General features: G+C 46.0%; 1 protein-coding gene across 4 annotated transcripts; it reads left to right on the top strand.

Moving 5' to 3' along the window:
- Nucleotides 1–1993: 1993 nt before the first annotated feature.
- C1QTNF12 (C1q and TNF related 12) lies at nucleotides 1994–25723 on the top strand. Of its 4 annotated transcripts, none has more exons than XM_054086103.1 (9): nucleotides 1994–2799; nucleotides 3119–3383; nucleotides 10672–10791; nucleotides 11510–11621; nucleotides 11880–12061; nucleotides 16912–17020; nucleotides 17639–17729; nucleotides 21883–21961; nucleotides 22439–25723. In XM_054086103.1, exons 2-9 carry the CDS (start codon nucleotides 3213–3215, stop codon nucleotides 22535–22537), a joined length of 963 nt encoding a protein of 320 aa, XP_053942078.1. In that variant the 5' UTR covers nucleotides 1994–2799; nucleotides 3119–3212; the 3' UTR covers nucleotides 22538–25723. The 4 variants fall into 4 exon arrangements, with proteins under 4 accessions (XP_053942078.1, XP_053942077.1, XP_009555018.2 ...); XM_054086102.1 differs by having other exon boundaries at nucleotides 1994–2862; XM_009556723.2 differs by having other exon boundaries at nucleotides 1994–3383.
- The last annotated feature ends 939 nt before the right edge of the window (nucleotides 25724–26662 follow it).

Below are 26662 nucleotides of genomic sequence, written 5' to 3'. Positions count from 1 at the left end.
CCTTCCCAAAGGTGCGCGTTTTGTCTTCTGGGGTGTTTAGCTGTGTCCCAACACGTTTAATCCTAAGGGATCTATCATAGGAATACTCTGGACCATTAAGTCCAGATGAAGTAGGCGGGTGTGTGTCTGGGAATGGTAATGTGCCTTCTCTATTGGCTTAAAAACTCACTATCTCTGCACTGAGGCTTAGAAGTTGTTCAGTAGATCTGCAATGGGCAACTCTGGGAAGATCCAATTGCCCTTTTGCCCTTTGGATATCGTTCTTAGAATAGTTAAGTAAGATCTCTCTTGAGTAAAAGGCGAATTGCATAAGTGGAGATTGAAAGATCCAATCACAAGTTGTTTGCCTGACTGTTCCGTTTCCTCTCCAGCTTTACACACGCTCCTTACAGTGTTTGCAGACTCTCTGCTCGGGTCCTTGCACACCGTTTTGAAATGTAAATGCCGCTTCTTACGTAATATTTTCCCTACTTCAAAACTTTACCCCTGCGGAATTGGTATTGTTGCATTCTTAACAATTCCCATTATTGCTGCAATGGTTCTGGGCTCAGGGAAAAAAACATTTGTCTTTTCAGTTGCTGTTAACGCTTCGGCAAAACTCAGGTGCTTTGGAGCTGTTGCAGCCAGGATGGGAGAGCAGCAGCAGCCAGGTGTGCCGTTTGCTATGGATACAAATGCCAAATGAAAGGTTGGAGGAGAGGGAACGACTGTGCGGACACTTGTTTCGACCCAACGTAGAGAAAAACATAGAGTTGGGAGTTCGCTACAGTCAGTTCCTCTGGAGTAGCTTCACCTTGTGATTGCAAACATAGGATTCGTTTCCCCCAGATCTGAGGATATAATCTTGGGATTTGGCTCTGGGGATGAGAAGGGAGATGTTGGAGGCAGACAGACACAGCCTGCACCAGCAGACCAGGAAAGCGATTGCCCCATTCCAGCCTTGAATGTCATTTCTTGCCCTGGTGTGTGGATCTGTCAAGCTGTTTAGCTGCGGTATGACAGATTGTCCTATTAATGTGTCATCAAGTGCACTTTTACAAATTCATGTCTTGTCTACAACTAACCTAAAAAAAAAGAGGCTTAAGTATGAGAAGGCGCCAAAGAAAGTTAAATATTATTAACAAATAAAGTCTGCCACGTAGTTTTGATGGAATGTGAGCTGGTTGGGGGAGGGGCGATATGCTGTTAACTATTTAGCTTCTTGCTCTCTCTCTCTTCTCTTTCCCAAACTCCATTTCTCTCCAGAGATTCTAGTTCTCGATTTTGCGTTCAGATTGTTCGTGCCTCAGTTTCCCTCAGCCACAGATAAGAGAGCTGTTCCTCCTGATTCCCCCTGGCTGCCTTGACAATCCAACGAAGCACCGTGCAGGCATTATTTCTTGGAATACAGAAGGCACGGTGAAGGGATTGTTAAGAGAAAGCAGATCTGATGCTTGCTGACTGCATAAGGGTCTTCAAATTATGTGATTTTCAACCTTTCGTCATTCTTGGACTTACGGTGCCGTCTCAGATAAATTTTTGCATCACTCTCTGTACTCGTAGAAGCAACAGGAATATTTGTTCTAGGTGGTGGGGAGATTTGATGACTGTCCGAATACTCCAAGATTTCCCTTATGAAATATCTTTAGGGGATGTGTAACCTTTGGGTTTCGGTTATTTTTAAGGAGCAACCCACCCTCCTGTAAAGAAACCCGAAAGCCCCCACGGAGGCAGCCCCTCACGAGAGCTGGGGGGGAGCGGTGTGGGTATAAAGCACGAGCTTTGATGGATCACCGTGGAGGGATGCTGAGTGTTTATTCCCAGCCACATATTTGTAGCTCTGCCACACACTCGTGTACGGTTTTACAAACTTCCCAGAAAAATGGTGATTTCTTTGAGATAATGAAGGGGAGGTACAGAACGGGGCTGAGGGGAGGGAGCAGGGACCGGGCATTGATTTAAATCTGCCTGGCACACGGGCCAGCTCCACTTATCAGTGAGCCTAATAGGAATGTGAAGAGAATAGGCTTGACAGCTCATTAGAATGTGATCCCTCCTCCTTTCTTTCTTTCTTTTTTTTTTTTCTTTTTTTTTTTTTTTCCCCTTTTCTTGAAGTTGATGGAAACTCATTCAGGAAAGAAGTACTTATTTGCTGAGGTAAAGCAAAAGCTGAGGAGGGTTTTGCCAGTGTGCAGCTGAGGAGAAGGAGCAGCAAGAGAAGTCAGATGTGACCTGCACTCAGAGGCACCTGAACTCTTGCCTAGCGCGGGGAGAGATGAGGATGGGAGAGAGGTGAGATTCTGCATCCTGACAGCTGCTTGCGGCATCGGGACTTGCTGCTCATTGCTTCGTTAAAGAAAAGTGAAGATAAACACAACTAAAGAGGAAGAGAAGCTAGACTTGGGAAAATTTCATCTGCTCCGAATGGACCTAGGTGCATCCTCAGGTTCTTTGCTTCTCCCTGTTTCCACTTTTATGATATGAGAATTTTTTCCTTCGAAGGCTGAGCGCTTGGCTGAGCTGTGATGCTTTCAGCCTCTTTGCAAGAGCAGTGGCTGTAGGAACCCTGGGTTACGTTTCCGCAGCATCTCGAGAGGAAAGGATGAGGACTTACCACTGAGGAAAGGGAAGCATCATCCAAGAGAGAACGGATGGAATGCATTCAAGACGCCTTTGAACTGAGCACGGTGCTTCACACAACAGAAAGTGAAATCTCCTGTTGAAGAGGAACAACCGAACCACCCCCCTAATGAGTTTGTGTTGTCAGCTCTGGCCTGAGCAACTGTTGCCCTGAGCAATTTGACTTCTTTAGGTTTCATAGTTGAGTGCATTTTAAACGAGTCTGAAGATTATTGGGGGGGTGGAGGGAAGTGACACTTCAAGGTGGGTGGCAGGGCTTTCCAGAGCCTCCTGTATTTATGTAACTTCCAGAGGCTGAATGGACTTACCTATTTCTTCAAGTGAATCCAGATTTTCAAACAAGTTTATCTCTACCATTTCCATGTGTCCTGCTTGAACAGACATCTCTCCAGCCACCAGCGCATCCCTGGACGCTGCTCGTTTGACGTTGCGTAGCCCAGAGGATCAACTTTAATTGTTCTAACCGGTTTATTTTTCCTTTTTTTTTTTCTTTTTTTAGAGCAAAGTCTGTGTCTGTTCCTATTATTGGTGGTGAAGGTTTTTGTGCTTGGAGAGTGCCCTTCCCGGCTTGGCCCCTCCCCTCCCTTTCCAAAATGAAGGGGTGCACCTGGGTATTTGTGGCAACTTTACTTTGTCAGCAGTTTTGTCTCTTCATAGTTATAGCAGCGAAGAGAGAGAGAAAGATGAAGAAAGAACCTAATCAGTATACAGACCCTTTCAATGCTACCCTCTCGAACAGCGAAGAGCTGCACGGGCATCCCAAGGTAGGTGTCACTGCTCGGTAGAACTTATTTCTGGCAGCAACGTGATGCCGGTTCCTTTTTCCAACGATGAGGCAATTCTGTTTGATTTTAAAGAGAAATGTTCTCTCCTTTGCCTCTGCGTGACTGATTTTCCGGCTCACTGAAGCAAATGCTGGAACGCTGCTATTGATGAGGGTGGTTTATTTTGGAATACGCGCGGCTGTAGTCCCGTAGTAGCTGATAAAGCGTAAAGACATTTTGGAGTTCCCGTGTATGAACCCTCCTGTTCAGAAACAACTGATTGAAAAAAGGCAAGCGGCAAGTGAAATAATGATACTGGAATATTAATGTAGCTCTGGCAGGCAGACTCTTTACTGGCTGGAACGCTGTTTCAGCCAACAGTATAAGCACCTGAGCTTCCTCTGCACTGCACCTTCCACGAGAGAGGCTGTGGGCATCCAAAATTACAGATGAGAGCAATGTTAATGCAGTCAGATGATCCGTTTAAGGGGATTGTGGCTCTTGTATGGAAGGATTCAGGATGGTGGTAGTTGTGTACGATGCCTCAGTGACGGGAGCTGATGACTTGCTGGGCTGAGTGAGGGGATTTTGATGGGTGGGATCCTTCTGTTTGCATATTTGGGGGAATCGCTCCAGGCTGAAAGCTGCAAAAAATTTCCAGTCGATTGATCATAGCCCTCAGAATCCTTTAAGATGAAAACTTAGAACGGGAGAAGGAGAGGGGGTTAGGGAATGAGCAGCAGATCCCAGGAGCAGCCTGAGATGGGAGGAGGTGACAACACCGAGGAAGGAGGGAGTCTCCCCTGTCACACAGCCCTTTCTCTCTTCTGCTTGCACAAAAATGTCGCTGGTTTCAAACAGAGGTGACCTCTAGAACATGACTTTGATCACGAGCATTAGGGATGGCAGTCACTATAGCAATAGAGGAACAAACCTGTCAGAAATTGGGGCATGGCAGAGGGGGCAAGTTAGAACAATTGGGCTGACATTCTAAATATCCCGTTCAGTGCTGCTGTGAGAGTAATTGGTTAAGGTTGGGCAAGTCTGAGAAGCAGTCCTCTATCTAAAAAAGCTGGCTGCTGCGCTTAAAATTATCATTAGGGGACTGAAAGCAGTCTTCAGCTAATTTTTAGTTATGTATTGCAGGGCTCTGTCAGGACAGGTTGTATACATGTTAAATTCTTGAGGTGCTTATAATCAATCACTTTCTCCTGCTCTCTCTAGAACTGCTCCACTCTGCTTTTGCAGAGGAGGCCAGATGCATATCTGATGCACCTACATTTCAGTCTATTCTGGAATTAATTTGGCTCGATGTGAACTGTTTGGGACCGCAAGCAGAATCTATTGTGATTGCAGAAGCAAGCAGAAACTGGTCCTGGTTAATTCTAATGTAGTCATACATACATTACTGCTAGAAGAAACGTTCAGAGGTTAGTGGGCATTCATTAAAACAGACACTGTTTGGAAGCTGCAGTTTCTGTGTTGAAATACTTTGCTTTAAGATATCCATGGCAAAGGTTTGGCTGCAGTAAGAGCTGGCGAGTTCAGTGAAGGCAGGTTCTGTTTAATGAGGATAGGACAAACCCAAATCTTTGATGTTAGTGCTTACGAGCTCTGCTTGATATCCACTCCCAAATTTTGCAATGTGAAGTTTTTCTCCTTGGAATCTGTTTGGGGTTGGAGTCCAGGCTCTGGTTAAATATTGCTTCTAAACGTTGTGGGTGACTGCATGGTATTTCACATTTATATAAGCACCTGCCTGAGAGAAGGGGGTATTTCACACATACTGTAACCGCAGTGCTTGGAAATTGCCACCGTTTCTGGGATAAATGACAGTTGCGTTTTACAGCGAAGCATCAGGATTTGTATTCACTAAGGAAAGAAATGGAGTAATAGTGACGCTGTCCTTACCTAATCTGTCACGCTAAAGGGAGGTGGAAAGCAGTTCTTGATGGAAGACTCATCTCTCCGAGCCCTGAAGGTACTGCGAGCGGTTTTGTCCCGTGAAAGGACGCCGTGCACAGGAAAGTGAAACAGCAGCAGTGTCCCATTTAATTTCTCTACAGCACGTAACAGGGAAGATGGAAACTTTTTTTGGCCTTGTACAGTAAAAATAAGGCTGTGTTTACCTTGGAAGGCTCTGTAGCCAGCTGGTAGGTTATCAAAGCAGAAGCAAGGAATGAAATATTAGCCGAGAGTAGTGATTTTTATTCATACTGTTGAAAAGGTAGATGTGTTTTCCTTCTAATTAAGCAAACCAGTTTGGGACAAACTTCTCCTGGGAGTTTTTTTTCTAACAGGAGTGGAGAAAGCTCCCCTTTGACATTCACGTTGCATGAGTCACGCAATGAAACCTCTACCTAGAACAGGGAGGCAGAAGTCTCAAAACTCCTGATGAACCTGATGTTTCCGAGGAAATAACAAGTGCGTTGGGTATTTTTTCTTTAAAAATGTTTCCTCCAGTCTTATCTTTGCTGAGTTGCTGTCGATGTGTGCTTGCCAAGCGTATGAGAGTTTTCTTCTCTGAGACAAATGACTAAGAGGGAGAGCAGGACGTGACTGATGGAGGTTATAATCTACTGGACCTTCTTACTTTGACTGTGTGTGGCTGAGTAACTGCAGCAGCCGCTCGCCAGGCTTGCCTTCCCCTTTCCAGGCATAGATCTTGTCTTGCAAGATGGGCTGTTGTACGAAGAGCAGATTGTCCAGTGGGTTTATAGGGTTGACTCTGACCAGAAGTTACCGTCTGATCCCTGAGTAGAGGGAGTAAAGGCGGAGTCACTCCGTCTGACTCCAGTGAAAGGACAAGAGGCAGGCGTGACGAGTTGAAATATAGGGAATTCCACTAAGAAAAAAAAGCTTCTTTATTGTGAGGATGGTCAAACACTGGAAAAAGCTGGATAGGGAGGCTGTGGAGTCTCTGTCCTTGGAGGCAGTCGAACACGGTCCAGGGTAACCTGCTGTAGAGCGGGGGGGGTGGAACCAGGCAGTCTGCGGGTGTCCCCTCCAACTCCAGCCCTTCCGTCAGCTGCTCTCGGGGCTGCTTTGGGTAAGCGACTCAAAGGCAGCGTCCTGGCCTGGGGAAACCTGGGGAAACTGTCGACTCAGTGTCCTGGTGACATTTTAGGGATGATTTGTAATGAGTAGCATTTTACCTTCAGTGGAATTTCTGCAGGAAATAGTGTAATGTTTTCAATTTAGTTCCTCACATCGTACACAGAGAAGGTTTCCTTTGTGATCCTTCTGTCTCAGTCGGACAGCTGGGGTTGAGTCTACCTGGGTTATTCCTTAAATCTCTCTGAATTATTTCTTTGGGGCCTTTTGCTCCCTGTTGGAACCATTGCACTGATTGCGTTCCTCCTCTGTAAAGAGATTTCAGTCTTAGCCTGAAATCTGTGATTGCACATGTAGTTGAGAAAAGGACTTTTGGTCTGGTAGTGCTAAAGCCGTGGGAGGGACGGGACCGTGACCTCTCTGTGGTAGATGACGTTGGCTCTCACGTTTTCTGTCTGTCATCATTGTCAGGGCTGTGACAGCTGACGACTTCCTCGCAGTTCCTTGTGGCCCTTGTAAAATAACCTGAGGTTCTTAGATCTGACTCAACGTGTTGAATAATTCAGCGTTCGGTCTCATATCTCAGAGCTGTTTGTAAGACCTTTAAAAAGCCCTTTATTAAGTATGTGATCACATGTGGGTTGGAGCGCCAGACGGGATGTGCTGCCCCTCTTTTATGGGTCCCTTTCCTTCCTGGGGTGGCCCTGGAGACAGAACTCTGCTGGTCCAGCCGGGGTGGCACCGATTAACCCCGCAGTGCAGCTAACGCAGCCGTAAACACCACGTTCCTTTCTCTCCCGGAGTAGCTCTTGCTCACATGAACTGTTCCGTTAGATTCGTTAAATTAATTATGGGTGTGACCACTGACAGCAGTTTGTGGTTAAGCGGAGGGGAGAAGCTTTTTGAGGCAGTCAGTTAGGGGAGTGAAGAATAACTTTTCAATCGCATAGTGGGAATTTAGGTAGGTATTTCATTTCAGGTTTGGCCAAGATACCAAACCTAACACTTCTGCTCTAGGGAAGTTCTTCAGAGATCTGTGAAAACCACAAGTGGTCAGGACCTTGGTTTTACATCTCATTAATAACCTCGAGTGTGTATAACCATAACTTTATTAGCAGCCGACATAGGATTTTTCAGGCTAAAAACAATGTTCTGTCACATTTTAACCGGTTCCAAGCAAAACACACTAGTGAAATAAATAATTTGCTCCTAATTTCATAATGAAGCTGACAATCCTCTTGCTGGTTTAAGCTGAGTATAACAACATAGAAATTTGTGGATTTAGATAATTGAGATGCTTAGTCAGGTCCATTTTGTGTCTGGCAACTGCTTAACTATTAAGCAAAGAATTCTTAAATATAATTGCATCACAGGTGGACCGATATATTGATAACTGAGCAAAACTTGCAGGGCAGTAATTTCAGGCATAAAGACTATGGACTGGAGCGGTTAGGTGTATGTTCTTGGACACACATCTCTGACTCATCACAGGTGGAAAGGATGTTGTTCTCTCACAAAATTGTTACCTTTTCATGCTTTCTTTCCATCCTGTCCCACTCTGAGAAGTGCTTAGGAGTGCCCGAGAACACTCTGAGATGCTTTGAGGTGTACAGACAATGCTCACAGGTGGCGTTGACTTTGTTCTTTTATCCATCTGACTCTGAAACTGCTTTTGGCTGTTTTATAGAATCATAGAATGGTTTGGGTGAGAAATGGACCTTAGAGCCCATCCAATTTCATCCCCCTGCCATGGGCAGGGACACCTCCCACTGGCTCAGGGGCTCCGAGCCCCATCCAACCTGGCCTGGAACCCCTCCAGGGATGGGGCATTTCACTTTGGTTTTTAGCAGACTGGATCCCCACATCCTTGAATTCAGGAAAGTTCAGATACAGTTCAGATATTTCTCAGGGTCCAAACGCTGCTACTTGGCGGTAGGTTCCTGGTAGCAGTTCCTTCCACGCTGGCGGAGCCTTGGCCAGAGGCCGTGTGTGTCCCTGGGCAGTGCCTGCTGCTCTGGGAGTCGGTCAGAGCCAGAAAGAACCGCAAGTTCTGCCGGTGTACGGCGCTCCGAATTGCGGCTCAACTTCTCTGTTATTGTAAGGGACGTTCGGGAGAGAAGGGGCGAATTTCTCACCAGCGTCATAAAGTGGTTCTGAAGCAATAGGCACCATTGTCTTCCGATTCCAAAGGAACGTCAAAAGACCTGATTGACGGTTCATTACAAAACACTGGCGATGCTTCTGTTGATTTTGGAGATGCTGTTCCAAGCGGTAAGGAGCAAGCTTGATTTCACCGTGGTTGACATCAGGGTTCCTCCTGTAAACAGCACCCCAGGAGGGACAAGTCCCCGTCGCTGGGATTCCAGGGCTGTTCTCACTCCTGACTGATACCTGAGTTGGCTGCAAGATCTCTCGGGCTGCTGGAGGCTGCTGCTGCCAAGAAAAATAGAGGCTTGCATGCTTATTGCTGGGATTGCTCATGCATGCCATAGTAATTAAATAATAATACCACAAGGATGGAACATTCATTTTAACTGTCAATCATCCTTGTGCTGGAGAAATCGGGGAGTGCCGTGACTGTCTTGTAGAGGGATTTGTAATCCAAGGAAGCCGCTGGAGAGCTATGGGATTTTTGTATTATTTTTTTAAAACTTCAGGAGTTTTAATTTTGTTTTTTCTGGGATGTGCCATCTGGATTTCTTTTTTCTCCCTGACAAGATGTCTGCTCTGGACTGTTTCTTCACAGTTGGAGCTCCAGAAAGGCTGAGGACATCTGTTTGTCTTCACAGTTAATGGTCAGACTCTGCCCCTGATTGCTGGTTTTGCTTCTAGCTGGCCCCGTTCCTCCTTTTGGCAGTGGAGGGGAGTTTATACCTGTCTTGCACCCTGGTGGAAACCAGGAATATTTGCATAGTCTCTTCCACGTCTGCATCAAATGCTGCATCCCAGTTCCGAAGGTTCTGGTCTTGCGTTTGCTGTGTTCTGGAGGCTGTGATTCTGAGTTCCTGCTGTGCCAACCAGCCCTGTTTGAAGGAGGAATTGATTTTACGTTGCTTTTCTCTGCAATCCAGCTGTTCTTTTGCCGGCTTCTGTCACAGCTCTCAGGGAATACCCCATCCTGCCTGAGTCGGGTGTTTCTATTAATAAGAAGATGCTTCTTTCAGTTTTGTGAGCTGAACTGCGGCTTCACCGCAGACCTGTCAGCCCCTGTCCCTGGGACAGAAAGACATCTGCTTCCTTTGGGTAAAGCACGGGAGGGCTTTTAGCTGCTTTACATATATGAGCTTTGCAGACTTCATAGAATCACAGACTCATAGAATGGTTTGGGTTGGAAGGGACCTCAAAGCCCATCCAGTTCCACCCCTGCCATGGGCAGGGACACCTCCCACTGGATCAGGGGCTCCAAGCCCCATCCAACCTGGCCTGGAACCCCTCCAGGGTGGGGCAACTTCACTGTGAATTGTTTTTTTTCCCCATTGTTAATTGTTTTTGTTTGTTTGTTTGTTTGTTTTTTTCTATGCACCCATTTGTCACTCTTCAGCCTCTGATTTGAAAGTTATGGAGCATTTCAAAGTTTTCTGTACATTTTAATGTCCCCGTGTTGTTTGATTGATCCAACTGATAAATGTCAGATGCCAGTGGGGAACAATCTCTGGCATCCAGGCAGGTTTCCCGTGGCACATATTTGGACTGTCAGAGGGCTGAGAGACCTTTCTCAAGCTGCTGAGGCTCTGGGGTGCGCTGGCTCCCAGCTCTCGGGTCTTACTGCTTTCTTAAGCAAAGGGAGTTGCAAGATAGCGCATCAGCTTATGAGAAGGCATTTTAATATTTTAAAGGCAGCACCCTCTGGCTTTTGGACTATTTCTACTGGTAGGCTTAGTCTATAACTTATGAAGAAACAAATCCCAGTCCAGTGGGACCCTGTGAAAGGCTGATGTCTTTCATACCCTGCATCGGAACTCAGAGTCAAATACTATCCTGCATTTGGGATGCTCCGATAAACGAAGACAAAAAGTAGTACGGTACTGGATAATCCAAACTCAATTGCTTGGTACAGAAATGTAAAATTCCATGTTATCCCACCTTCATTCTACTCCCCAATGAGGTGCGTTTGGATCAGGGATGTGGCTCAGACAGCAGACAACAGCCTGGTGTGGGAACTTTGCATTCTCTGCATCCATGTAACAGCCGAAGAGATACAGTGATATCAGTCTTTGTTCTTTTTTCTCTTTAGATCCTCGAATCTCCAGATCCTCGAATCACAGATCCACGACGGACCTGGATCTCCTTTGTTCACCGCCCGGACGATGGCAATACCTCTAAAAGGAGATGCAAAGGGAAAGACAAGAAATTAGTAGGTTATTGCTAGATTGCTGTCAGATCATTGTGCACTGTGGCTTCCTTTCCTGCTGCCGATACACAAGGTGTTTTGTACGCTCCAGCTTTTGCCTTCCCACCCTAGAGTGTACTGCCTTTACATTTGTTTGGGTTTAATTTCTCGATGTGTTATGGAGAAGCTCAAGACAGTCAGTGCTCTATGTAAGATAAGCTATGAGAATTCCTGGGTCAACATTATTTTTTTTCTAAAAAATTAGCTCTTTCTTGGATTGAGACTTTTTGGTTTTTTTACTGCTCAGGAGAAAGAAAATTAACATATTTGTTCTTCCACTGGATAAAGTCCAGGTAGCTCAACAAATACATTAATCAAGGTGTGGACAATTTAATTCTAAATTAATGAATTACTGATCATCTGCTGAGCGATACTTGATCATTTGTGCACTTTTAGTCCTCTGCTTCGACAATTGTGAGTGCTTTTAATGATTTCCTTTTATTTCTCAGTGAACTGATGGGAAGGACGTTTCCATGCAGGTTTGTAGCAGTTTAGTTGAGGAAACAGGCTGGAGAATCAGTTTAAGATTTACGGCATCAGGCTTGTAGCTGAACTGATAGCGGAGGGGTCTGCTCACGTGGCTGACAGCCCTAAAGGATTGGCTCATGGCTAAGAGAATTGTTGGTCTGTTGGTGCAATCGCCTGGTTCTAATTCACGTGTGTTTCTTTGGTTCTTCCTTAGCGTGGGCTTGTTGGGCCCCCAGGACCTCCTGGCCCCCAGGGACCTCCAGGAGCACCTGGTGCTGAAGTCACCCGAGAAGTCCTTCTGCAGGAGTTTAAGGAGATATTAAAAGGTAAAGAGTGTAAGATTTGTGCCTTTGTGATCTGCTGCTTTTGGTAAGCACCACGGTGAATAGGGAACTACCTTTGCAAATGTTTACCTTAAAGCATCGCCCTATCTGGCAATCAAATATTTGAAAAGATGTTTTCCCGGTGCTGCATAGTTGGAGTTGAAGGGTTGAGTGCAGAAGCTTAATAGCACAAATAATGGCTTCACAGACCAGGCTTTTAAACTAAGCCTTTTCCCCCTATGCTTTTTCTTTTCTCCTCAGAAGCCATTGAGCGTCGAGCATCCATGGCTATTCCAGCCCATCCTAGCCAGCTGCCCCCACTGCTGCTCTCCTTGGAGGAAGTCTCACCCCACAGGCGTGTAGAAGAGGCGTTCCATTGCAAGCTAAAAGGACAAGTCACCGTAGACAAGAAGACTCTGGTAGAACTTCAGAACTTCCAGTCGGTGAGATGGGATTACAGACTGAACCTGTGCAACTCCACAACAGCCATTGTGCGTAGATCAGCTGTAGTTCCCCTCATCAGCAAAGCTCTAGGTGGCTCTGTAGGTAAAGGTGTTTCCTGAAAGACTCATCCCAGAAGACTCCGATGCTATGAATGTAGCACTACCCTTCCAGTGATTGACAGAAGTAGGATCTCATATGGTGATTTCAGCACTGAAGTTCAGCTGCAGTAAGACGGACTGCTCCTTCCTTAGTTTCTCCTTCCCGACAAACCCAAGAGGCAGACTTTCTTCCTCTCATTCCTCTCTGAATCTCATTACAGTTCTTACTAAAGTTCTAACAGGTCTGTGCAAGAGAGGGCTGTCTCACAGGTCCAAACAACAGTCAGTCTTCTCATTTCACTTAATGATGGAGAAAGACTTGTCCGTGTTTGGCATTGGACTGAAGGATCTGTTCTTTTTTTTTTTCAGTGCACACCCTGTTTAATTCCAGAGTAACCTTCAGGTGCAGAGAAATGTCAGAGGCAGTCAGAAGCCTTTGGTTACAGATATGTGAGCCTAAATAAGAGCTGTCATTTTTTCAGATGGGCCAATCCTGATGCCCAAATTCTTTACATAACGTTTTCTGAAAGACTGATAAATGTTACGTACGTGATTTCGTTACAGTCACGTTACAATGACAAGCGCACCATCGTGGGATGATGTAGGTCAGCATCGTTACATGCTGATAACCATGGTATTAACCATTCAATTTGATATTAAAACTTCTTCGGACCATATCCGGACCAGTTGCAAATAGGATCTGAAGTATAAATGTTAGGCAAAGCAATAGCTAAAACCAAGTAGTTACTTGGAAACTGAAGAGACTTAGACCTTGGAGTCACGAAGGCCAATAGCACAAAGGCCTTCGGACAAATGGTTGCTTTTGTGATGCGACAAGAAGAGTATGAACAGGGAATGTGGCTTTCTGTCAGCAGGGTTTACTAACCCAGTCCATGTAAGAAGGTGTTGAGCTTTCCTCCCAGCTGCGTCGAGTCCCATTTCTGAAGGATCCTGTCCGGCAGATCCTTTCCTCTGGAGTAGTTTTGCTGCTAGGACTTCTCAGAGCTGCAGTGGTTATGTTCTAAATAGGGTGTTTTCCTGGATCTTTCCCAAATACACTTGTGGAAGCCTGGTTTGACAGCACCGTGGGTGCTGGCACAGAGGCAAGATTGTACTTGAAGTGTGGGCAGGGCTAGAGAGATCTGCTGCCTCATTAATTAGGAGGGAAAATGTGAATAAAGACATCTCAGCCATCAGTGCGTAGGCTGATGCTTCCCATGCTTTGTTATCGTATGCTTAGCTCCTTTCTAATTGCTTCTGGCCCTGAAGCTGATGGGGGAGGGTTGGCAGCCCCTGGGTGCCAGCCTTTCATTTCGGCTCTGGGACAAGAAGTGTCTGGTTTTAGCTTGTGCGCGGATATAGGGGAATTTAGCAGGGAGGGAGACGGTGGATGCTTGAAAATATTGTCTTTAAACAGCTCAAGGTGGGGAGAGAGAGGTAATTCCCCCCTCTCCATCCTGTCAGTTTAATGATAAAATAGTGTAAGGAAGCCAACAGTTTGCTGCTTCTCAGTGAGATGATAGGGATTGACTCTAATTCCTGGATTTGGACCTTACCCAAAGCATTTTGTGGTAGTGGAAAGAACCTGCACTGAGAAGCTGCCTATCACTTCTATACTCTGACATTTGAGTATGGTATCTATGTCATTCTGACCTTGAATATCGAGAGGGCATGATGGATTTCTCATCCTTCCATGCTGAATTTACTCCCAAAACATTCTATTCCTCTCTCCTTCTTGGTCTCACAATTTCCTTGGCATCTGCAATGAAATGTGGGATACTCCTTTCCCCACACCTCCTCTTCCAGGGTCTCATGTTTGAGGTTTCTTATGATTTTCTCTTGCAAAACCTTTCAGAAAGGGGCTTTCCACAAAAAGGATCTACAGGAAAACTGTGGAGGGGCTCTTCGTCTGGGACTGTGGGGACAGAATGAGGAGGAACGGTGTTAAGCTGAAGGAGGGGAGATTTAGATGAGACCTTAGGAAGAAATGTTTTCCTGTGAGGGTGGGGAGACCCTGGGACAGGTTGTCCATGGAGTTGTGCTTGCCCCATCCTTGGAGGTGTCCAAGGCCAGGTTGGATGGGGCTTGGAGCCCCTGATCCAGCGGGAGGTGTCCCTGCCCATGGCAGGGGGTGGGACTGGATGGGCTTTAAGGTCTCTTCCAACCCAAACCATTCTATGATTCTATAAACTGAAGTAACTGCAGCCTCTGACTGGCCATGGAAGTGGGGCTTACCTGGGTCCCAGGAGCATCACTGGAATCAGATAATTTAAGGCTAAGGTGACCCACGTGCTTTTCGTGGTGGAAGATCCCAGAAGGAGTCCTGGTATCTCTAGTGCCTTGAGGTCAAGCTGAATGCCTGCCTTTGGCAGCTGGGTTTTACTGCTCTTTCAGGGCACTGGTGTATCCCGTGCCCTGGGCGCTGCTGTGCAGGCTGGGTCATCCTTTAGTTTAATGACGGATAAGTCGATGCATTGCTTTCTCAGTTCATCACTGAGAAGTTAAACTGGCAGTTCACAGCTCAATTCTCCGTGTGTGGTTCCTCTTTTCCACCCAGAAGTAAACTCCAGAGTGTATGAGGGATACGTGGGGACAGAACATGAACTGAGGGAGAGCCCCTGACCGTGGTTTGTGGAGAATGGCTGGACACTAAATTGTTTGGTTTTGCTCTGCTAACTGAAATAACGGTGCAAATAGTTTCTCAGCTATAAATCCCTGCGGTGTTGGAAAGAGGTGGGTAAGGACGCTGCTGCGAGGCAGCAAATGCAGCGGGGACACTCATTGGCATGGGGTTTAACGGATTATTTTGCCCAGAGAACCTCTCCCTGCATTGTCTGTTTCTATGAGCAAAAGAATAACAAAGCCACAGAAGGCGTGAAGAAACAGGAATGTTTTATCAGTGATAATTTACTGGTGCCTAAAATTGCCTTCCATGCTCAGCCAGTGGTTTGGAATTACGTTGCCGATTCTGCTAACAGTTGTAACAAGAAAGAAACTATGGACTGTGGTTTTGCACATACAGGGCTTGGATCTGCTCTTCCAGTGAGATAAATCACAAATAGCATCATAGGTGTGGTGACAGCGTAAGGATGGAGCGAAGCTCCTTCCGTAGTCGTTGTTGTTAGGTTAGCTGTTATATTGTCTGTTTGTGTGTCCATAAAGAAGATAGAGTTTCTTTTGTGTGTATATATGTGCGCAGGGGCACACGTGACTGCACATGGTAAATATACTTAGGAATCGTTGTAGGAAACGCGGTTGTCCTGCAGTTCATTATTACTATTTTCCCATTATACATTCGTAGTCCTACTGGAAACGCCCCTACTGTTGCACATGGATATATTTTCACCACCGTATGAGTACGTGAAGCATTTCTAACAAAGTTCTGTGAAATTTAAGACTACAGCCAGATCCGGGGAACCAAGGACTCGGAATTACTCTTTTGTGAGCCTTGGATTTAACGAGTAGAGGCAGGTTAGTGATTTCCCTTCTCCCATGCAGTAACTCTCTACACAAACACCACCAGACCCGAATATTTCCTTTCTTTCTGTCAAAGACAAAGCTAAATAAATTCTTCCAACTCTGCTCTGTGAAAGCTGGCAATTTCTGGCTGTGATGAAGCTGTTTGGGGAGATGATTAACTTCTTCAGGGTACTTGAACAAAGGTGTTCCACTACTTTTTTTTCGGTAGCAATAGCACCTGTGGCAACACTGCTACCATATCTCAGGCCCCTTTTGCTCTCTAGTATTGGTTTGACATCACTCCATTATACTTTTCTGCATGTTTTAGGGACGTAGCAGTGTGTGCGCCTTTACAGAGTCAGATTTGAACGTCTCTTCTGTCCCATAGTGGGACAGAAGTACCGACATGGGGCAAATCTCTCGTGACAGCATTCATGGAAGTGCATTCACAGTGCACAGAACGCCCTTGCGGTGGAAGCAGAGTCTGACTAATGTGCCCATTGAAGCCACTCCTGCTTCTCCCCAACTGTAGCCAAAGCCATATCAGTCAATCCAAAAGAAGCGATAAACATTTCTCGCAGAGTTTGTTTTAGACTGAGTCAGATAATCTACTGTGAGTTTGACTCAAGGCTGCTCCCTTGCCACGAGGAGAAGCTGCATGTGATTTTTCCAGGGTTTTGCCTATCCTGCAGAATCCAAGAGTATAACAAAATGTAAGGGAGTATGGAATCTGTAAGAGTATGGAATCTGTAAGAATCCAAGCAGTTGTTCTTTAGTAGTATTGAAGCCATGTGACTTAGACCTGAAGTGAGTAGAAAACCTCTAGAGACTCCGGTGTTTCCGCTGTACTTGTATCACAAACCCAGTGTATAAGGTTCCAGATATTTAAGCCTGGGGGCTCTGCTTGGCCTCATCTGGGACATCCTTGGGAGTAGTAGGGACCTCTCGACTCAAGTAATGAGAGATTTTGTCTGTCAGAACATCAGTAAAGGCTGGAGGCCACTGGGACCAGCAGAGCAGAGGGACGCAGTAAGCACCGTCTGAGTCAAGATGAGTTAGAAGAGTTGGGCAGTGAGCACCTGCACGCCCATAATGATCATTTTGCCTTTTGTGGGCATCAAATGCTGAAAGAGAACCCCCCTGGAAGGTGTGTTCTTGGCAAATAAGGCAGTAGGCTTGTACATTTTTCGAGCTTTGTTCACACATACTGTAAGCTCGTTCTTTGTCGTGAGCAGAGGTAATTGTTGAGAGCACTGAGGACTTGTTCAAGGTCTGCTTCTCTTATCTTACAGCCTCTGGCCAAAGGAGCCTTTCTGCGGGGGACAGGATTAAACCTGGCCACAGGCCGTTTCACAGCACCTGTGTCTGGCATCTACCAGTTTTCAGCCAATGTCCACATTGGTGAGTATTATTCACAGAAGCCTTTTCTGTAGTGCTCAGGGGGCACAGAAAGGAGCCCTGGGGAACCCTCTGGCTGTATGGATCCTGTTTGATTTGAAACACGTGCAGTTTTAGCCCTTCACAGTGAGCTCCTCCTTTGGTACCGTGACCCAAACACCTGTCCTTAGAGCTGGGTACTTGCACAGACTGATAGCTATGGATTGAGAGCAGCCCCGAAGAGAAGGATTTGGAGGTGCTGGTGGATGAGAAGCTCCGCATGAGATGGCAATGTGTGCTTGCAGCCCAGAAAGCCAAAAAAATCAATATTCCTTAGGGAGGATGAGTTTAGGAACCAAATGTATTCCTGTGCAGAAGTAGCTTCCATAAAAGACTTTAGAAGAAATTAACATGGTTGATGTAGAACTGCTTCAAGACTGTTTTGACTGTGCTTTGTCACCAGTGCATTCGTTCAATGGTTTTAATAATTCAGTGATGAAGTATTTTGTAATCCAACACCAGAAGGGTGCTTTCCTAAGAAGTCACAATGTTGTTACTGGTGTCTCTGCTAAGCCAAACACCAGCTACTGGTGGTCTGCTATGTTGAGAGAGTACTTCTATCTCTTCCCCTCCTTCTTCCAGACCACAGTGAGTTGAAGAGTAAAGTCCAGCTCCGAGCCAGAGATAACGTCCGAGTGCTGATCTGCATCGAATCTCTGTGCCACCGATACACGTGAGTTGCTGTAGTGCTGCCTTGATGATTATTTTTCTCAGATGGGCAAAGTGGTTCAACTCGCTGTGGAATTCAGGTTCACCAGCAATGAATTTTATATGATAAATTCTTGTAGAACTTCTTTGAAGAGAGCGATTCCACCTGGCCCTTAGGTTTTATGTGGGTTTTTAATCCTGATTTGTAACCTTTCAGTGGTAATTACTCTAAACAGGAAAATATTGCATATGTTGAGAGAATTGTGAATGAAGTCGGCTGCAACTGGATGTAGCTGAAGGTGCCGAATGCTCGGCTATCGTCATACGTGTACAGAGTGGAACACTTTAATTTTGTGCTGGAGGTTGTTAGCTCCATTTTTGTGATTTCAGCTGCGTTCTGGATGGATCACAGCATCTCATTCACTTTGCTACGAAAGTATTAGAGCGATGAGGAGAATGAATAGGTGGCAAACAGAGGTGAATGGGTCCTGAGGCAGAAAGTGCAGGGCTTGCGCAGAGGTATTTGATATCCTCTCGGAGCCCTCGGCTGCTCAGATAACTATGCTGAATTTTCCTCCACTGGGATCCGTTAGCAAAACTCTGGTAAAGAACCACTTTTGTTGGTCCGTGGCAACCTTGGGTGTCGCTCCATGTGCGCTGGGCGATGCCCTCTGATCCGCGTTGATCGCTCTTGTTTGCTGCGTTCCCTTCCAGCCGCAGCATGTGGGTGCCCTGTGTCTCAGAGAAGGGTACCTTGCTCAGGAGGGGTTTGGCAAGCTTTGGAGAGCCCCTGGGATGGGCTGGATTGCACCCAGCAGAGGGCAATGCTGCTTGCAGAGAGCAGTCACAGCCTCTGCTTTCCTCTCTGTCCTCATCAGTGGAGGAAAATTGCCTGCACAGGGCGGTGCAGATTTGCTCTGCTCTGCCTGCAGCTCTTCCAGTGCAGCTGTAGCAACACCTTTCCAACAGCACCACTGAAATGTACCCATAAAACCACTCCACAGGTGCAACGTAAAACCCATAAACCCATAAATTTGCTGCTGGGTTGACTACTTCAGCCCTCACCTTCCCTGCTCCATGAGTCAGAGTGCTGCAAATAGAACTGACCTCTCACAGGCATTTCAATTAAGAGGCTTTATTGGCGAGCGAATTTGACATGAAGCCTCACGCAATAAATAAACCTCTCTTAGGTTTCATTGGCCTGTGGAAAAGTCGTGATTTGTCTCTGAGTACCCGTTAGTACCTGGTAAGGGGGAACTGTGCACCCACTGACCTGATGGGAAGACGAGGAGCTTTGCTGCCTGGAGCAACTGGCACCTCCTCAGCCTTGTAGACTGCTTTATAACAGCCTTTTATGATTGCAGCACTTAGAGCGAGGCGGTGACAAGCTGGCTGCGGCCACAGCGTCAGCAGAAGAAGCAGGGCGTTAACTTCTTGCCTCCTGAAGGAACACCTTATATTCTGCTAAGCTGCAGAACTGAGGGGGCATTTGATTCCTTGTCAGAATTCCTTTAGACCATTCTAAGAATGGACCTCAGTCCTGATGGTGAAATCTGGGACGTTTGTTGACAAAGAGTGATTTTGGGACAGCCCGGGCTTTTAATCACAAGGATGGAGCAGGTATGAGTAGGGTAGAACGTTACTGTCTTTACAAGTAGCTCTCAGAAACTGCCTCTGCACAGTGCAGATCCCTATTCCTGCCCTTTCCTCTCCATAGCAAACATCAGTCAGAAGGAAATAATCACATTTTTATTTCTCCTCGGCATTGTTGCTTTTTTCTGTTTACCTGCAACGATTTCCTCTTATCTTTGCAATCTTATCAATAACAGGACACATGCCCCAAGCCTTTGGATTCCCCATGAACAGAAAGCCCCACAGAATCTTTTTCTACATGCTTTTGGGATGTGGAAAGATATTGCATTGGGATGTGGAAAAATATTGCCAGTTGAGCGTGTTGACCTTGTGACATTTCAATAGAGATTTGAGTGAATGGGTGGGTGCCTTTTATGAAGCCACCCAAGAGGATTTCAAAGTGCGATTGATCCCGCACACCTCTGGGAGCGAAAAAGCTGTTCTCCCATCCTGCTCCCCACTCCACCTTGTCTTCAGTTACAGACTCAAAGGGAAAAATCTTGATTAATTTAAAGCATTTTGCAAAATAAATGAAAGCGACAGCGGTGGGTTGTTCCTCCTGATGGTTCCACGAGCTCCCAACTGATCTGATTAAGGCATCTGAGAGAGGACAGTGTTTTTCTCTGAAAGGCTCACTTATGTCTCTTTCTCTTCTTTGCCACCTATTTAGCCGAATTTATAGTAATATTAATGAGTGGATGTCAGTCTCTGGTTGCTTTCAACATGACTTTAATCTTGCGTTCTTGTCCCAAGTAAAGGCAAGTGCAAGAGTGAGCGGAATGGGAAGCTTCCCTATAGGCCATAGAAACTACTGTGCCTTCCTCACTGCACGTCTTTTTAGCGGAAAGCTCCTGGAAGCCTCTTCTGCTTCTAGCTGGGATGTGTGAAAAACGTCTTCATCACATACAGCCCAGGCAGGTTTATTGAGATCTTCGGAGGTTTACCTGCCATCTAAGGAATTTGTAGCTACTTTCTCCGAAGAACAGTAACAGTAAAACCTAATTTTTCTTAGACAGAACTGACTCAAATGTTAACTGTTTAGATAAAGCTCTCTGATGTTTGAATTAGAGTTTTCATCAGTTGCCCGGTGATTATCCTGGGCTCCGTGAGTTGGACAGCAGGAATAAAGCAGGATCAGCGCTGATTCTGAGAGACATCTCTCTCTCTCGGGTGGTGGGTGAAAGTATGAGTGGTCTGGGGCATGGAAGGAAGACGGGTGGAGAGATGGGAACCTGTCTGGACAAACATTCTGCTGGCACAGGCTGAGCTGCTACCCGCGCTTGTGGAATTTCCTGGGGATGTCGGTGTACTCAGTCATTCATTTGAGGGAGCTGAAAGAGCCCTGAGGGCTTTCGGCTGAGAGAGATGGAAACTCAGAGGCAAGGAGACAGTTGGAATAGAAGAGATTAATGGTGGGAAGTTCCCACCCAGGTTAGGCTTTTGGCAGGATATGACACACACCCTGAGCTCCTCAATCACGGTGGTGCCAAGTGGCTCGCGCTCTCTGGGCCAAATTGCCCCTACCTTTATGCATATTATTGCCTTGCGAGGGGGCTGGAAACAGCACGTTTGGACTTGCTAGGTTTCGTCACTACCAATTCATGGAAAAAAAAAAAAAAAGTGAGGAAAGGGGTTGATTTTCTTGGGAAAACAGCTAGGTGTGCTACCGCTAGCTAGGCAGATTTCAGAAGAACCATCCAGGCGTGGAGCTCTGCGGTTTTATAGTGCACGGGTTGTTCTGACTGTTGATGTCTCAGGCATCTCCTTCCACCCTGAATCCTGTACAAAGGAGCAGAGTTAGAGCTCTGTAAAGCGGATGCCACGGAGAGCAGCTGTCCTACATCTCGCTGCTGCGAGGAATACGACGGTCATTAGAACATGGTATTAGAAAAGAACAGTGCTTGAGGGGTGATCTGGAGCTCTCCTTTGAATTTTAACTAAAGCACAATATTATTTTGTTTTGGTTTGTGTGTGACCCCTGATCCAAATGTCCTTCCAAAACAGCTTTCAGCTGCAGAATATGTTCTTTCTTGCATAGTCTGACTGCATATCTTGTTGACGTGACATAGGCCTTTCATACCTTGAAAATGAGTGCATTAATATTAGCAGAATGCATATAGGTCGCTCTTTGCGGAGTAACAGGAGTGTAAACTAGAGTGGTGGTCAACAAACTGGGGTAACTGGTATGTAGATAAACCTAAAGGAATGATTAGTGGGGGGATACAGATCAAAAAGACCTTGAGAAAGGCCTCTGTGAGAGAAGGTGGCTGCTAATTCCTGCCTCCAGTTGAGTTTTGCATTCCCAATCCTGTGTGGTCTGTAGGTCTTCCATTAATCACTACACTGAGGACGAGGTTCCACTCTCTTTTCAAGGCAGCTGATTACTGCTGGAATCAAGTCACCAGGCTGCCCGTTTAGTGCAGGTGGACACTAGAATCACCAGCTCCTCTTTCGAGGGAGGTCATGAGACCATTGTCATTCCTCATGCAACTGTTGTGACTGCTTTAGGTGTTTAACCGCTTTCTTTTTCTTTTGCTGCTGTTTAGGTCTTTGGAAGTTATCGCTGGTCTGGAAAGTAACAGCAAAATCTTCACCGTCTACGTACACGGCTTGCTGCAGCTGCAGGTGAGCCCTGGCGGACTGGGAATCGCTGCGCTGGTTTGCTTGGCAGGATGTGGAGTTATTTACTGGCGAGGCTGAATTCTCACCAGGAGGTGGGGAAGTTTTTATTAACCCTCTTTCAAAGATTACCGAAGTTAAAAGCCTCACCTGGGCTGACTGGAGGGGATCTGTGGCAGGAACTGGAGCAAAAGCCAGAACTGTGTTGTACATTCCGACGCTGAGCCACCCAAGTAACCTTCCCTCGAAGAAATTACAGTAAATGCTTTTCTTTCTCAAATCGCCCCTTGTAATTGCACAGCTTCGCTACAGGAAGTTTCTTCCACCAAGGCAAAGCTGTAGTGCTGCAGTAAAAATGTTTGGTCGGATGCTGTTCCCACAGAGAAGGGCAGGAGGTGCTTCTGTGCTTCATGGTAGTGAAATGCCTTTTTTTTCCCTCCTTTTACACTGGAATGAAGTGTTTTGTCCTTGCTCTCTCTGCAGGCTGGCCAGTACACCTCCATATTTGTGGACAACAGTGCCGGAGCTCCCATCACCATTCAGAATGGATCAGATTTCATGGGGATGTTAATGGGCGCATAACATCACCTGCAGCGGCGTAGCAGCGAAGGACACGGATTAGAGCCTTGCAGTGTATATTTGCCTGAAGAAACCTTTACTCTGACTCTGGAAGAACCGCTTCCTGCAACTGTTGGTGTCTTTTTAAGCAAGCAAAGAGCCTTTCCTTCCACAGCTACTTCAGCTTGCTTTCGGAGGCTGCTGCTTTTCAAGGTCCACAACAGTTCATTTGTCATAAAAAAAAAAAATGCTTTTACAATCCAGAAACAAACTCTGCAATATTTAATTTGTGCTTTACCAGATGCTCACTGAAAATACACTGAGACTTGGAATTTATGTTATAACTTTATTTCACAATAGCACTTGTAATCAGCATGTCTTTTGGGATTAATTGCGGGGTGTTTGTAAATGAAGGATTGAGAGGGGAAGTAAAATAGTGACTATATTCTATGTGTTGTGGATTTGCCACCAGATTTGCCAGCAAAACTGCTTTTTTTTCCCATGCAATTTTCAATGGTATAGTCTCTCTCTCATTCAGAACTGGATATATTTGACAAGAAGCACATTGAATTCTCAGATGTCTGCTTCACAGATTCGACTCCAAGGTCTGAACACTCTGATCGTGATTCTTTATACCTAAGTACTTCCTTGATCTCATTGATGAAGCCGAATACCTCACTGCCCGTGCAGTTCTGTGTTTATGAAAGGGTAAGGCCAACGGCACCGGTTCTTGCGTGAACTCCTTTAGTTATGTTCTTATGTTTTAGTAAGATGTACAAGTGGGTTTGGGTTGCGTAGCGTGGACAGCATCCTCTCAGGTGCCGTATCGTCGTTTGTAAGTGTGTCAAATGCATTACACCGGCTGTCAAAAGCCTGGCAAAGGCAGTGAGAATAACGGGCTCGGATCAGACAGGCGTCACCTCTTTGGTGCTTGTTGGACTGCAGTTAAATAATGAAAGAAAACACAGGGCAAGGCTTGCTTCCATCAGGTGGTCAGGGTCATAGGGAGGCTATCTAAGCTCTACTTGGAACTTGAAAGCGCTGTCAAAAATCATTCGAAAGACCATCCAGTGAACGTTTTCTGGATTTCTACAAATCTCTTTGCTAATATAAGCATGTGACATCGAGCCCTCCAAGCAGCTCTGCGTGTAGCTCCAGGCTATGAACTCATTTTAACAAGGTAAAAGGGTGATGATATTTCATGGGGTTAAGATGTAATGTGGTAACATCCTCGTAATTAAAAAAAACCCCCATGCATATTTAATGTACCTCTGTACATTTCAACAGACACACAGCCTTCCTATTGATTCAATTTGCTAAGGAAATGGCTGTATAACAGTGTCATAAATAGGTGGTAGCAATGCCCCAGATGGAGTTCAGATGCTTCTTCTTGAAGGTTTGCAGCGAATAGGAGATTTCCCTTGTGTAGTGATGAAATTTTTGATAACTAAGATATCTTCGTGCAATGAGAATGACTGAAGGCGTGAAAAAAAGTCATCCGTTGCTGGGTCTGTTGTTCAGGTTGGTCAATAGGTGATGCTTCTACAAGCTCCAGTAGCACTGTTGAGGTTTGTGGTATGCAACGATGTCTTCTTTCAAGAGCTGTGGAAAGCCCTGCTATAAACCAGGCATGGCTGAAGCTGTTTTGATCATCTCCATTATAAATACCTGGAGACAGATCTGTAAGGGAGGACTAAATGGTACTTTTTTCCCTCGTGAAGAACATATGAAAGTTATACCTATTGGAGGAAGAAGCAGAGGGTACAGGGAATAATCAGGTAGTGTTACACAAGCAAACACGGATAAATTCCTCTTTCTAGTCACTGGAATGCAGTTGTTCCTACTGGACCTCCGTAACTGTCTAAAATATATCTGCTCTCAATGTTTCTCTATTAATTCTTGCTCCACAATATGTGCCAGAATCCCTATGGATCTTTTTGTAGGACACTTTGGGGAGAATGTACCTTTAAGCATAACCCGGGTGTTCTGCTGGCGGAGGGGAGCTCACCGCTATTGGAAGGCGTGGCAAGTAGCACCGGGAGTCATTTTTGGAGCTTCAGAGAGTGTATAAACCACACAAATATCACTAAACCCTATCAATAAAGACTGTTTACACTGGGGTTTGATGGAGTAAGTGTAGTCAGAACAAGTGGCCTACATCCCAGTGTATATTACTGGACTGTACTTTGTACTGTGTGAATATTTGTAATAAATCGGGCTGTTTCGTGCATGACTTACAGTAACATAATCAAAGCGTTGTGGCACTCGGCATACGTTGTTATATCTGTAGGTGATTTTAAACCAAGTCTCTCTGTTCTTGGCAAATTGGAGTTAAAATATTTATTTTGTTGTAGAACTAAAAATGTTTGTCAGACTTTGTTGTGGGAGATGTGACTTTTTTTCCCCCCCTTCTCTGCTATATTTTACTCTCACGATCTTCTAAGTAGGAGGTGGATTGGGCTGCCTTTATACCTGTTCTCCCTGATTTATATGGGCAGGAGTCAGACAGTCCTTAGGAACACAGCCTGAATAGTGCGGGCTGAAATCTCCCTTGTCAGAAGGAACGATTCGCCTGGGGATGCTGTCGGAGAGAGAAGCAAACCTCCGACTCTCATGTCTTTTAGCCATGTTGCCTTTCTGCTGCAGCCATCAGGGAAAACTTTGCCTTGGAACGCGCTGGGGAAAGAAGGCACATGAGCAGAGGAAATGGACATCGTCCCTCTGGCTTTGTCCTGAGTTCACTGTCACCACTGGAAAACTCATTTTGGATTTGATCAGCTCAGGATAGAAGGTTGTCCCTTAAGGAGCTTTCCTATGCATCACCAAAGGCTTTTAACCAAAAGACACGTTTATTTTTAAGAGTCTTTTAGCTGTGGGTGCTGCCAGGCTGCAGTTTTTGCCCCGTGTGGCTTCAGCCCGCAGTCAGAGCGAGCACGAGACGGTCTGTCCAGCAGTAAGGTAGGGTAGAACGGGTGGAAACAGCCAAGCAGCAAGCGGCGACTGGGCAGCTGGTGTTGAGGTGCAGGAGTAAAACTCATGACTAATATGGACACAAGCCTCCCGGCTGGGCTGCGGCCGAGACAAATACTCTGCAAGGCTTCTGCGCTGTTTGGAGACTGAGGAGATTAATGGTGTGCAAAACAAAGTTTCAGTGTTGCTCTGTAGCCGTAAAATTTATAGCCCAAGAAAATTTAAGGACTCTGGAGGACTGAGTCCAGTATGAAGAAGTTGTTTATAACAAAATAAACCTCATGTGCTTGAGCTTATGGTTTAATGGCCAAGTGTGTTAATCCCACCCAGTGGCGATGGTTATTTGTGGCACGCAAGGGGAGAAATCTAAAAGAGGCATAAATGAAATGCCATGGTTTTTTTCTGCATCCTTCTGGCATGCTGAGTGCACCGTCTGTGTGAGCTGAGGCAGCAGGACACCACCGGGCACCTCGCCGTTGAGGTCCCGGCGTAACGGGAAACACAAACAGTTGCTGCTTTTGTTCTTTAATGTTTCTGGAAGTGAGGAAAAGTATATCTGTTCTTACCGGAATGAGTTTCTTTCTTACCCTCATCTTTGAGTTCTTCACAGAAACATTTGACACAAACACCTTCAAAATGTTTCGTAGAACCATAGAATGGTTTGGGTTGGAGGGGACCTTAAAGACCACCCGTTTCCAACACCTCCCACTGGCTCAGGGGCTCCAAGCCCCATCCAACCTGGCCTGGAACCCCTCCAGGGATGGGGCAGCCACCACTGCTCTGGGCACCCTGGGCCAGGGCCTCCCCACCCGCACAGCAAAACATTTGTCCCCAAGCTCCTCGTTCTCGTGTGTAGCACTGTGTTTGCAGGCTCAGGACGAGGTGCAGTGCTGATCAGCCCTTCAGAGGTGGAACCTGCAGTGAATTCTTCCTCTCTAACTCCCACGGAAGCCTTGGACCGGCTGCGTCAGCGATAGAAGCTGAGCAAAGCTACCTCCACCATCCCGGCCTGGGCCGGTTTGCACCCTCGCTCCCTCCTCTAACAGCTTCAGGCCAATAAAAGCCATCTCCCAGGCGTGGAGATTCCTGCTGCCGGCAGCCGATGAACATTTTCCCTGGGAGATGACAGGTTATGAGGTTTGAAGTTGTATTCAAATTGCACGTTTTGTAAATGATTTC

This window comes from Cuculus canorus, chromosome 21, assembly GCF_017976375.1.
Source record: "Cuculus canorus isolate bCucCan1 chromosome 21, bCucCan1.pri, whole genome shotgun sequence".
Lineage (NCBI taxonomy): Eukaryota > Metazoa > Chordata > Aves > Cuculiformes > Cuculidae > Cuculus > Cuculus canorus.
Note: the sequence above shows the minus strand (reverse complement) of the source record. Positions and strands in the feature narration are given on the sequence as shown.

What these genes read in the sequence shown, in the direction of transcription:
- C1QTNF12 (XM_054086103.1), top strand. Translation starts at nt 3,213, where the DNA reads ATGAAGGGGTGCACCTGGGTATTTGTGGCAACTTTACTTTGTCAGCAG. An exon ending in AAGGGAAAGACAAGAAATTA is followed by an intron (nt 10,792 to 11,509) that starts GTAGGTTATTGC and finishes GTTCTTCCTTAG; the next exon opens with CGTGGGCTTGTTGGGCCCCC. An exon ending in AACTTCAGAACTTCCAGTCG is followed by an intron (nt 12,062 to 16,911) that starts GTGAGATGGGAT and finishes CTTATCTTACAG; the next exon opens with CCTCTGGCCAAAGGAGCCTT.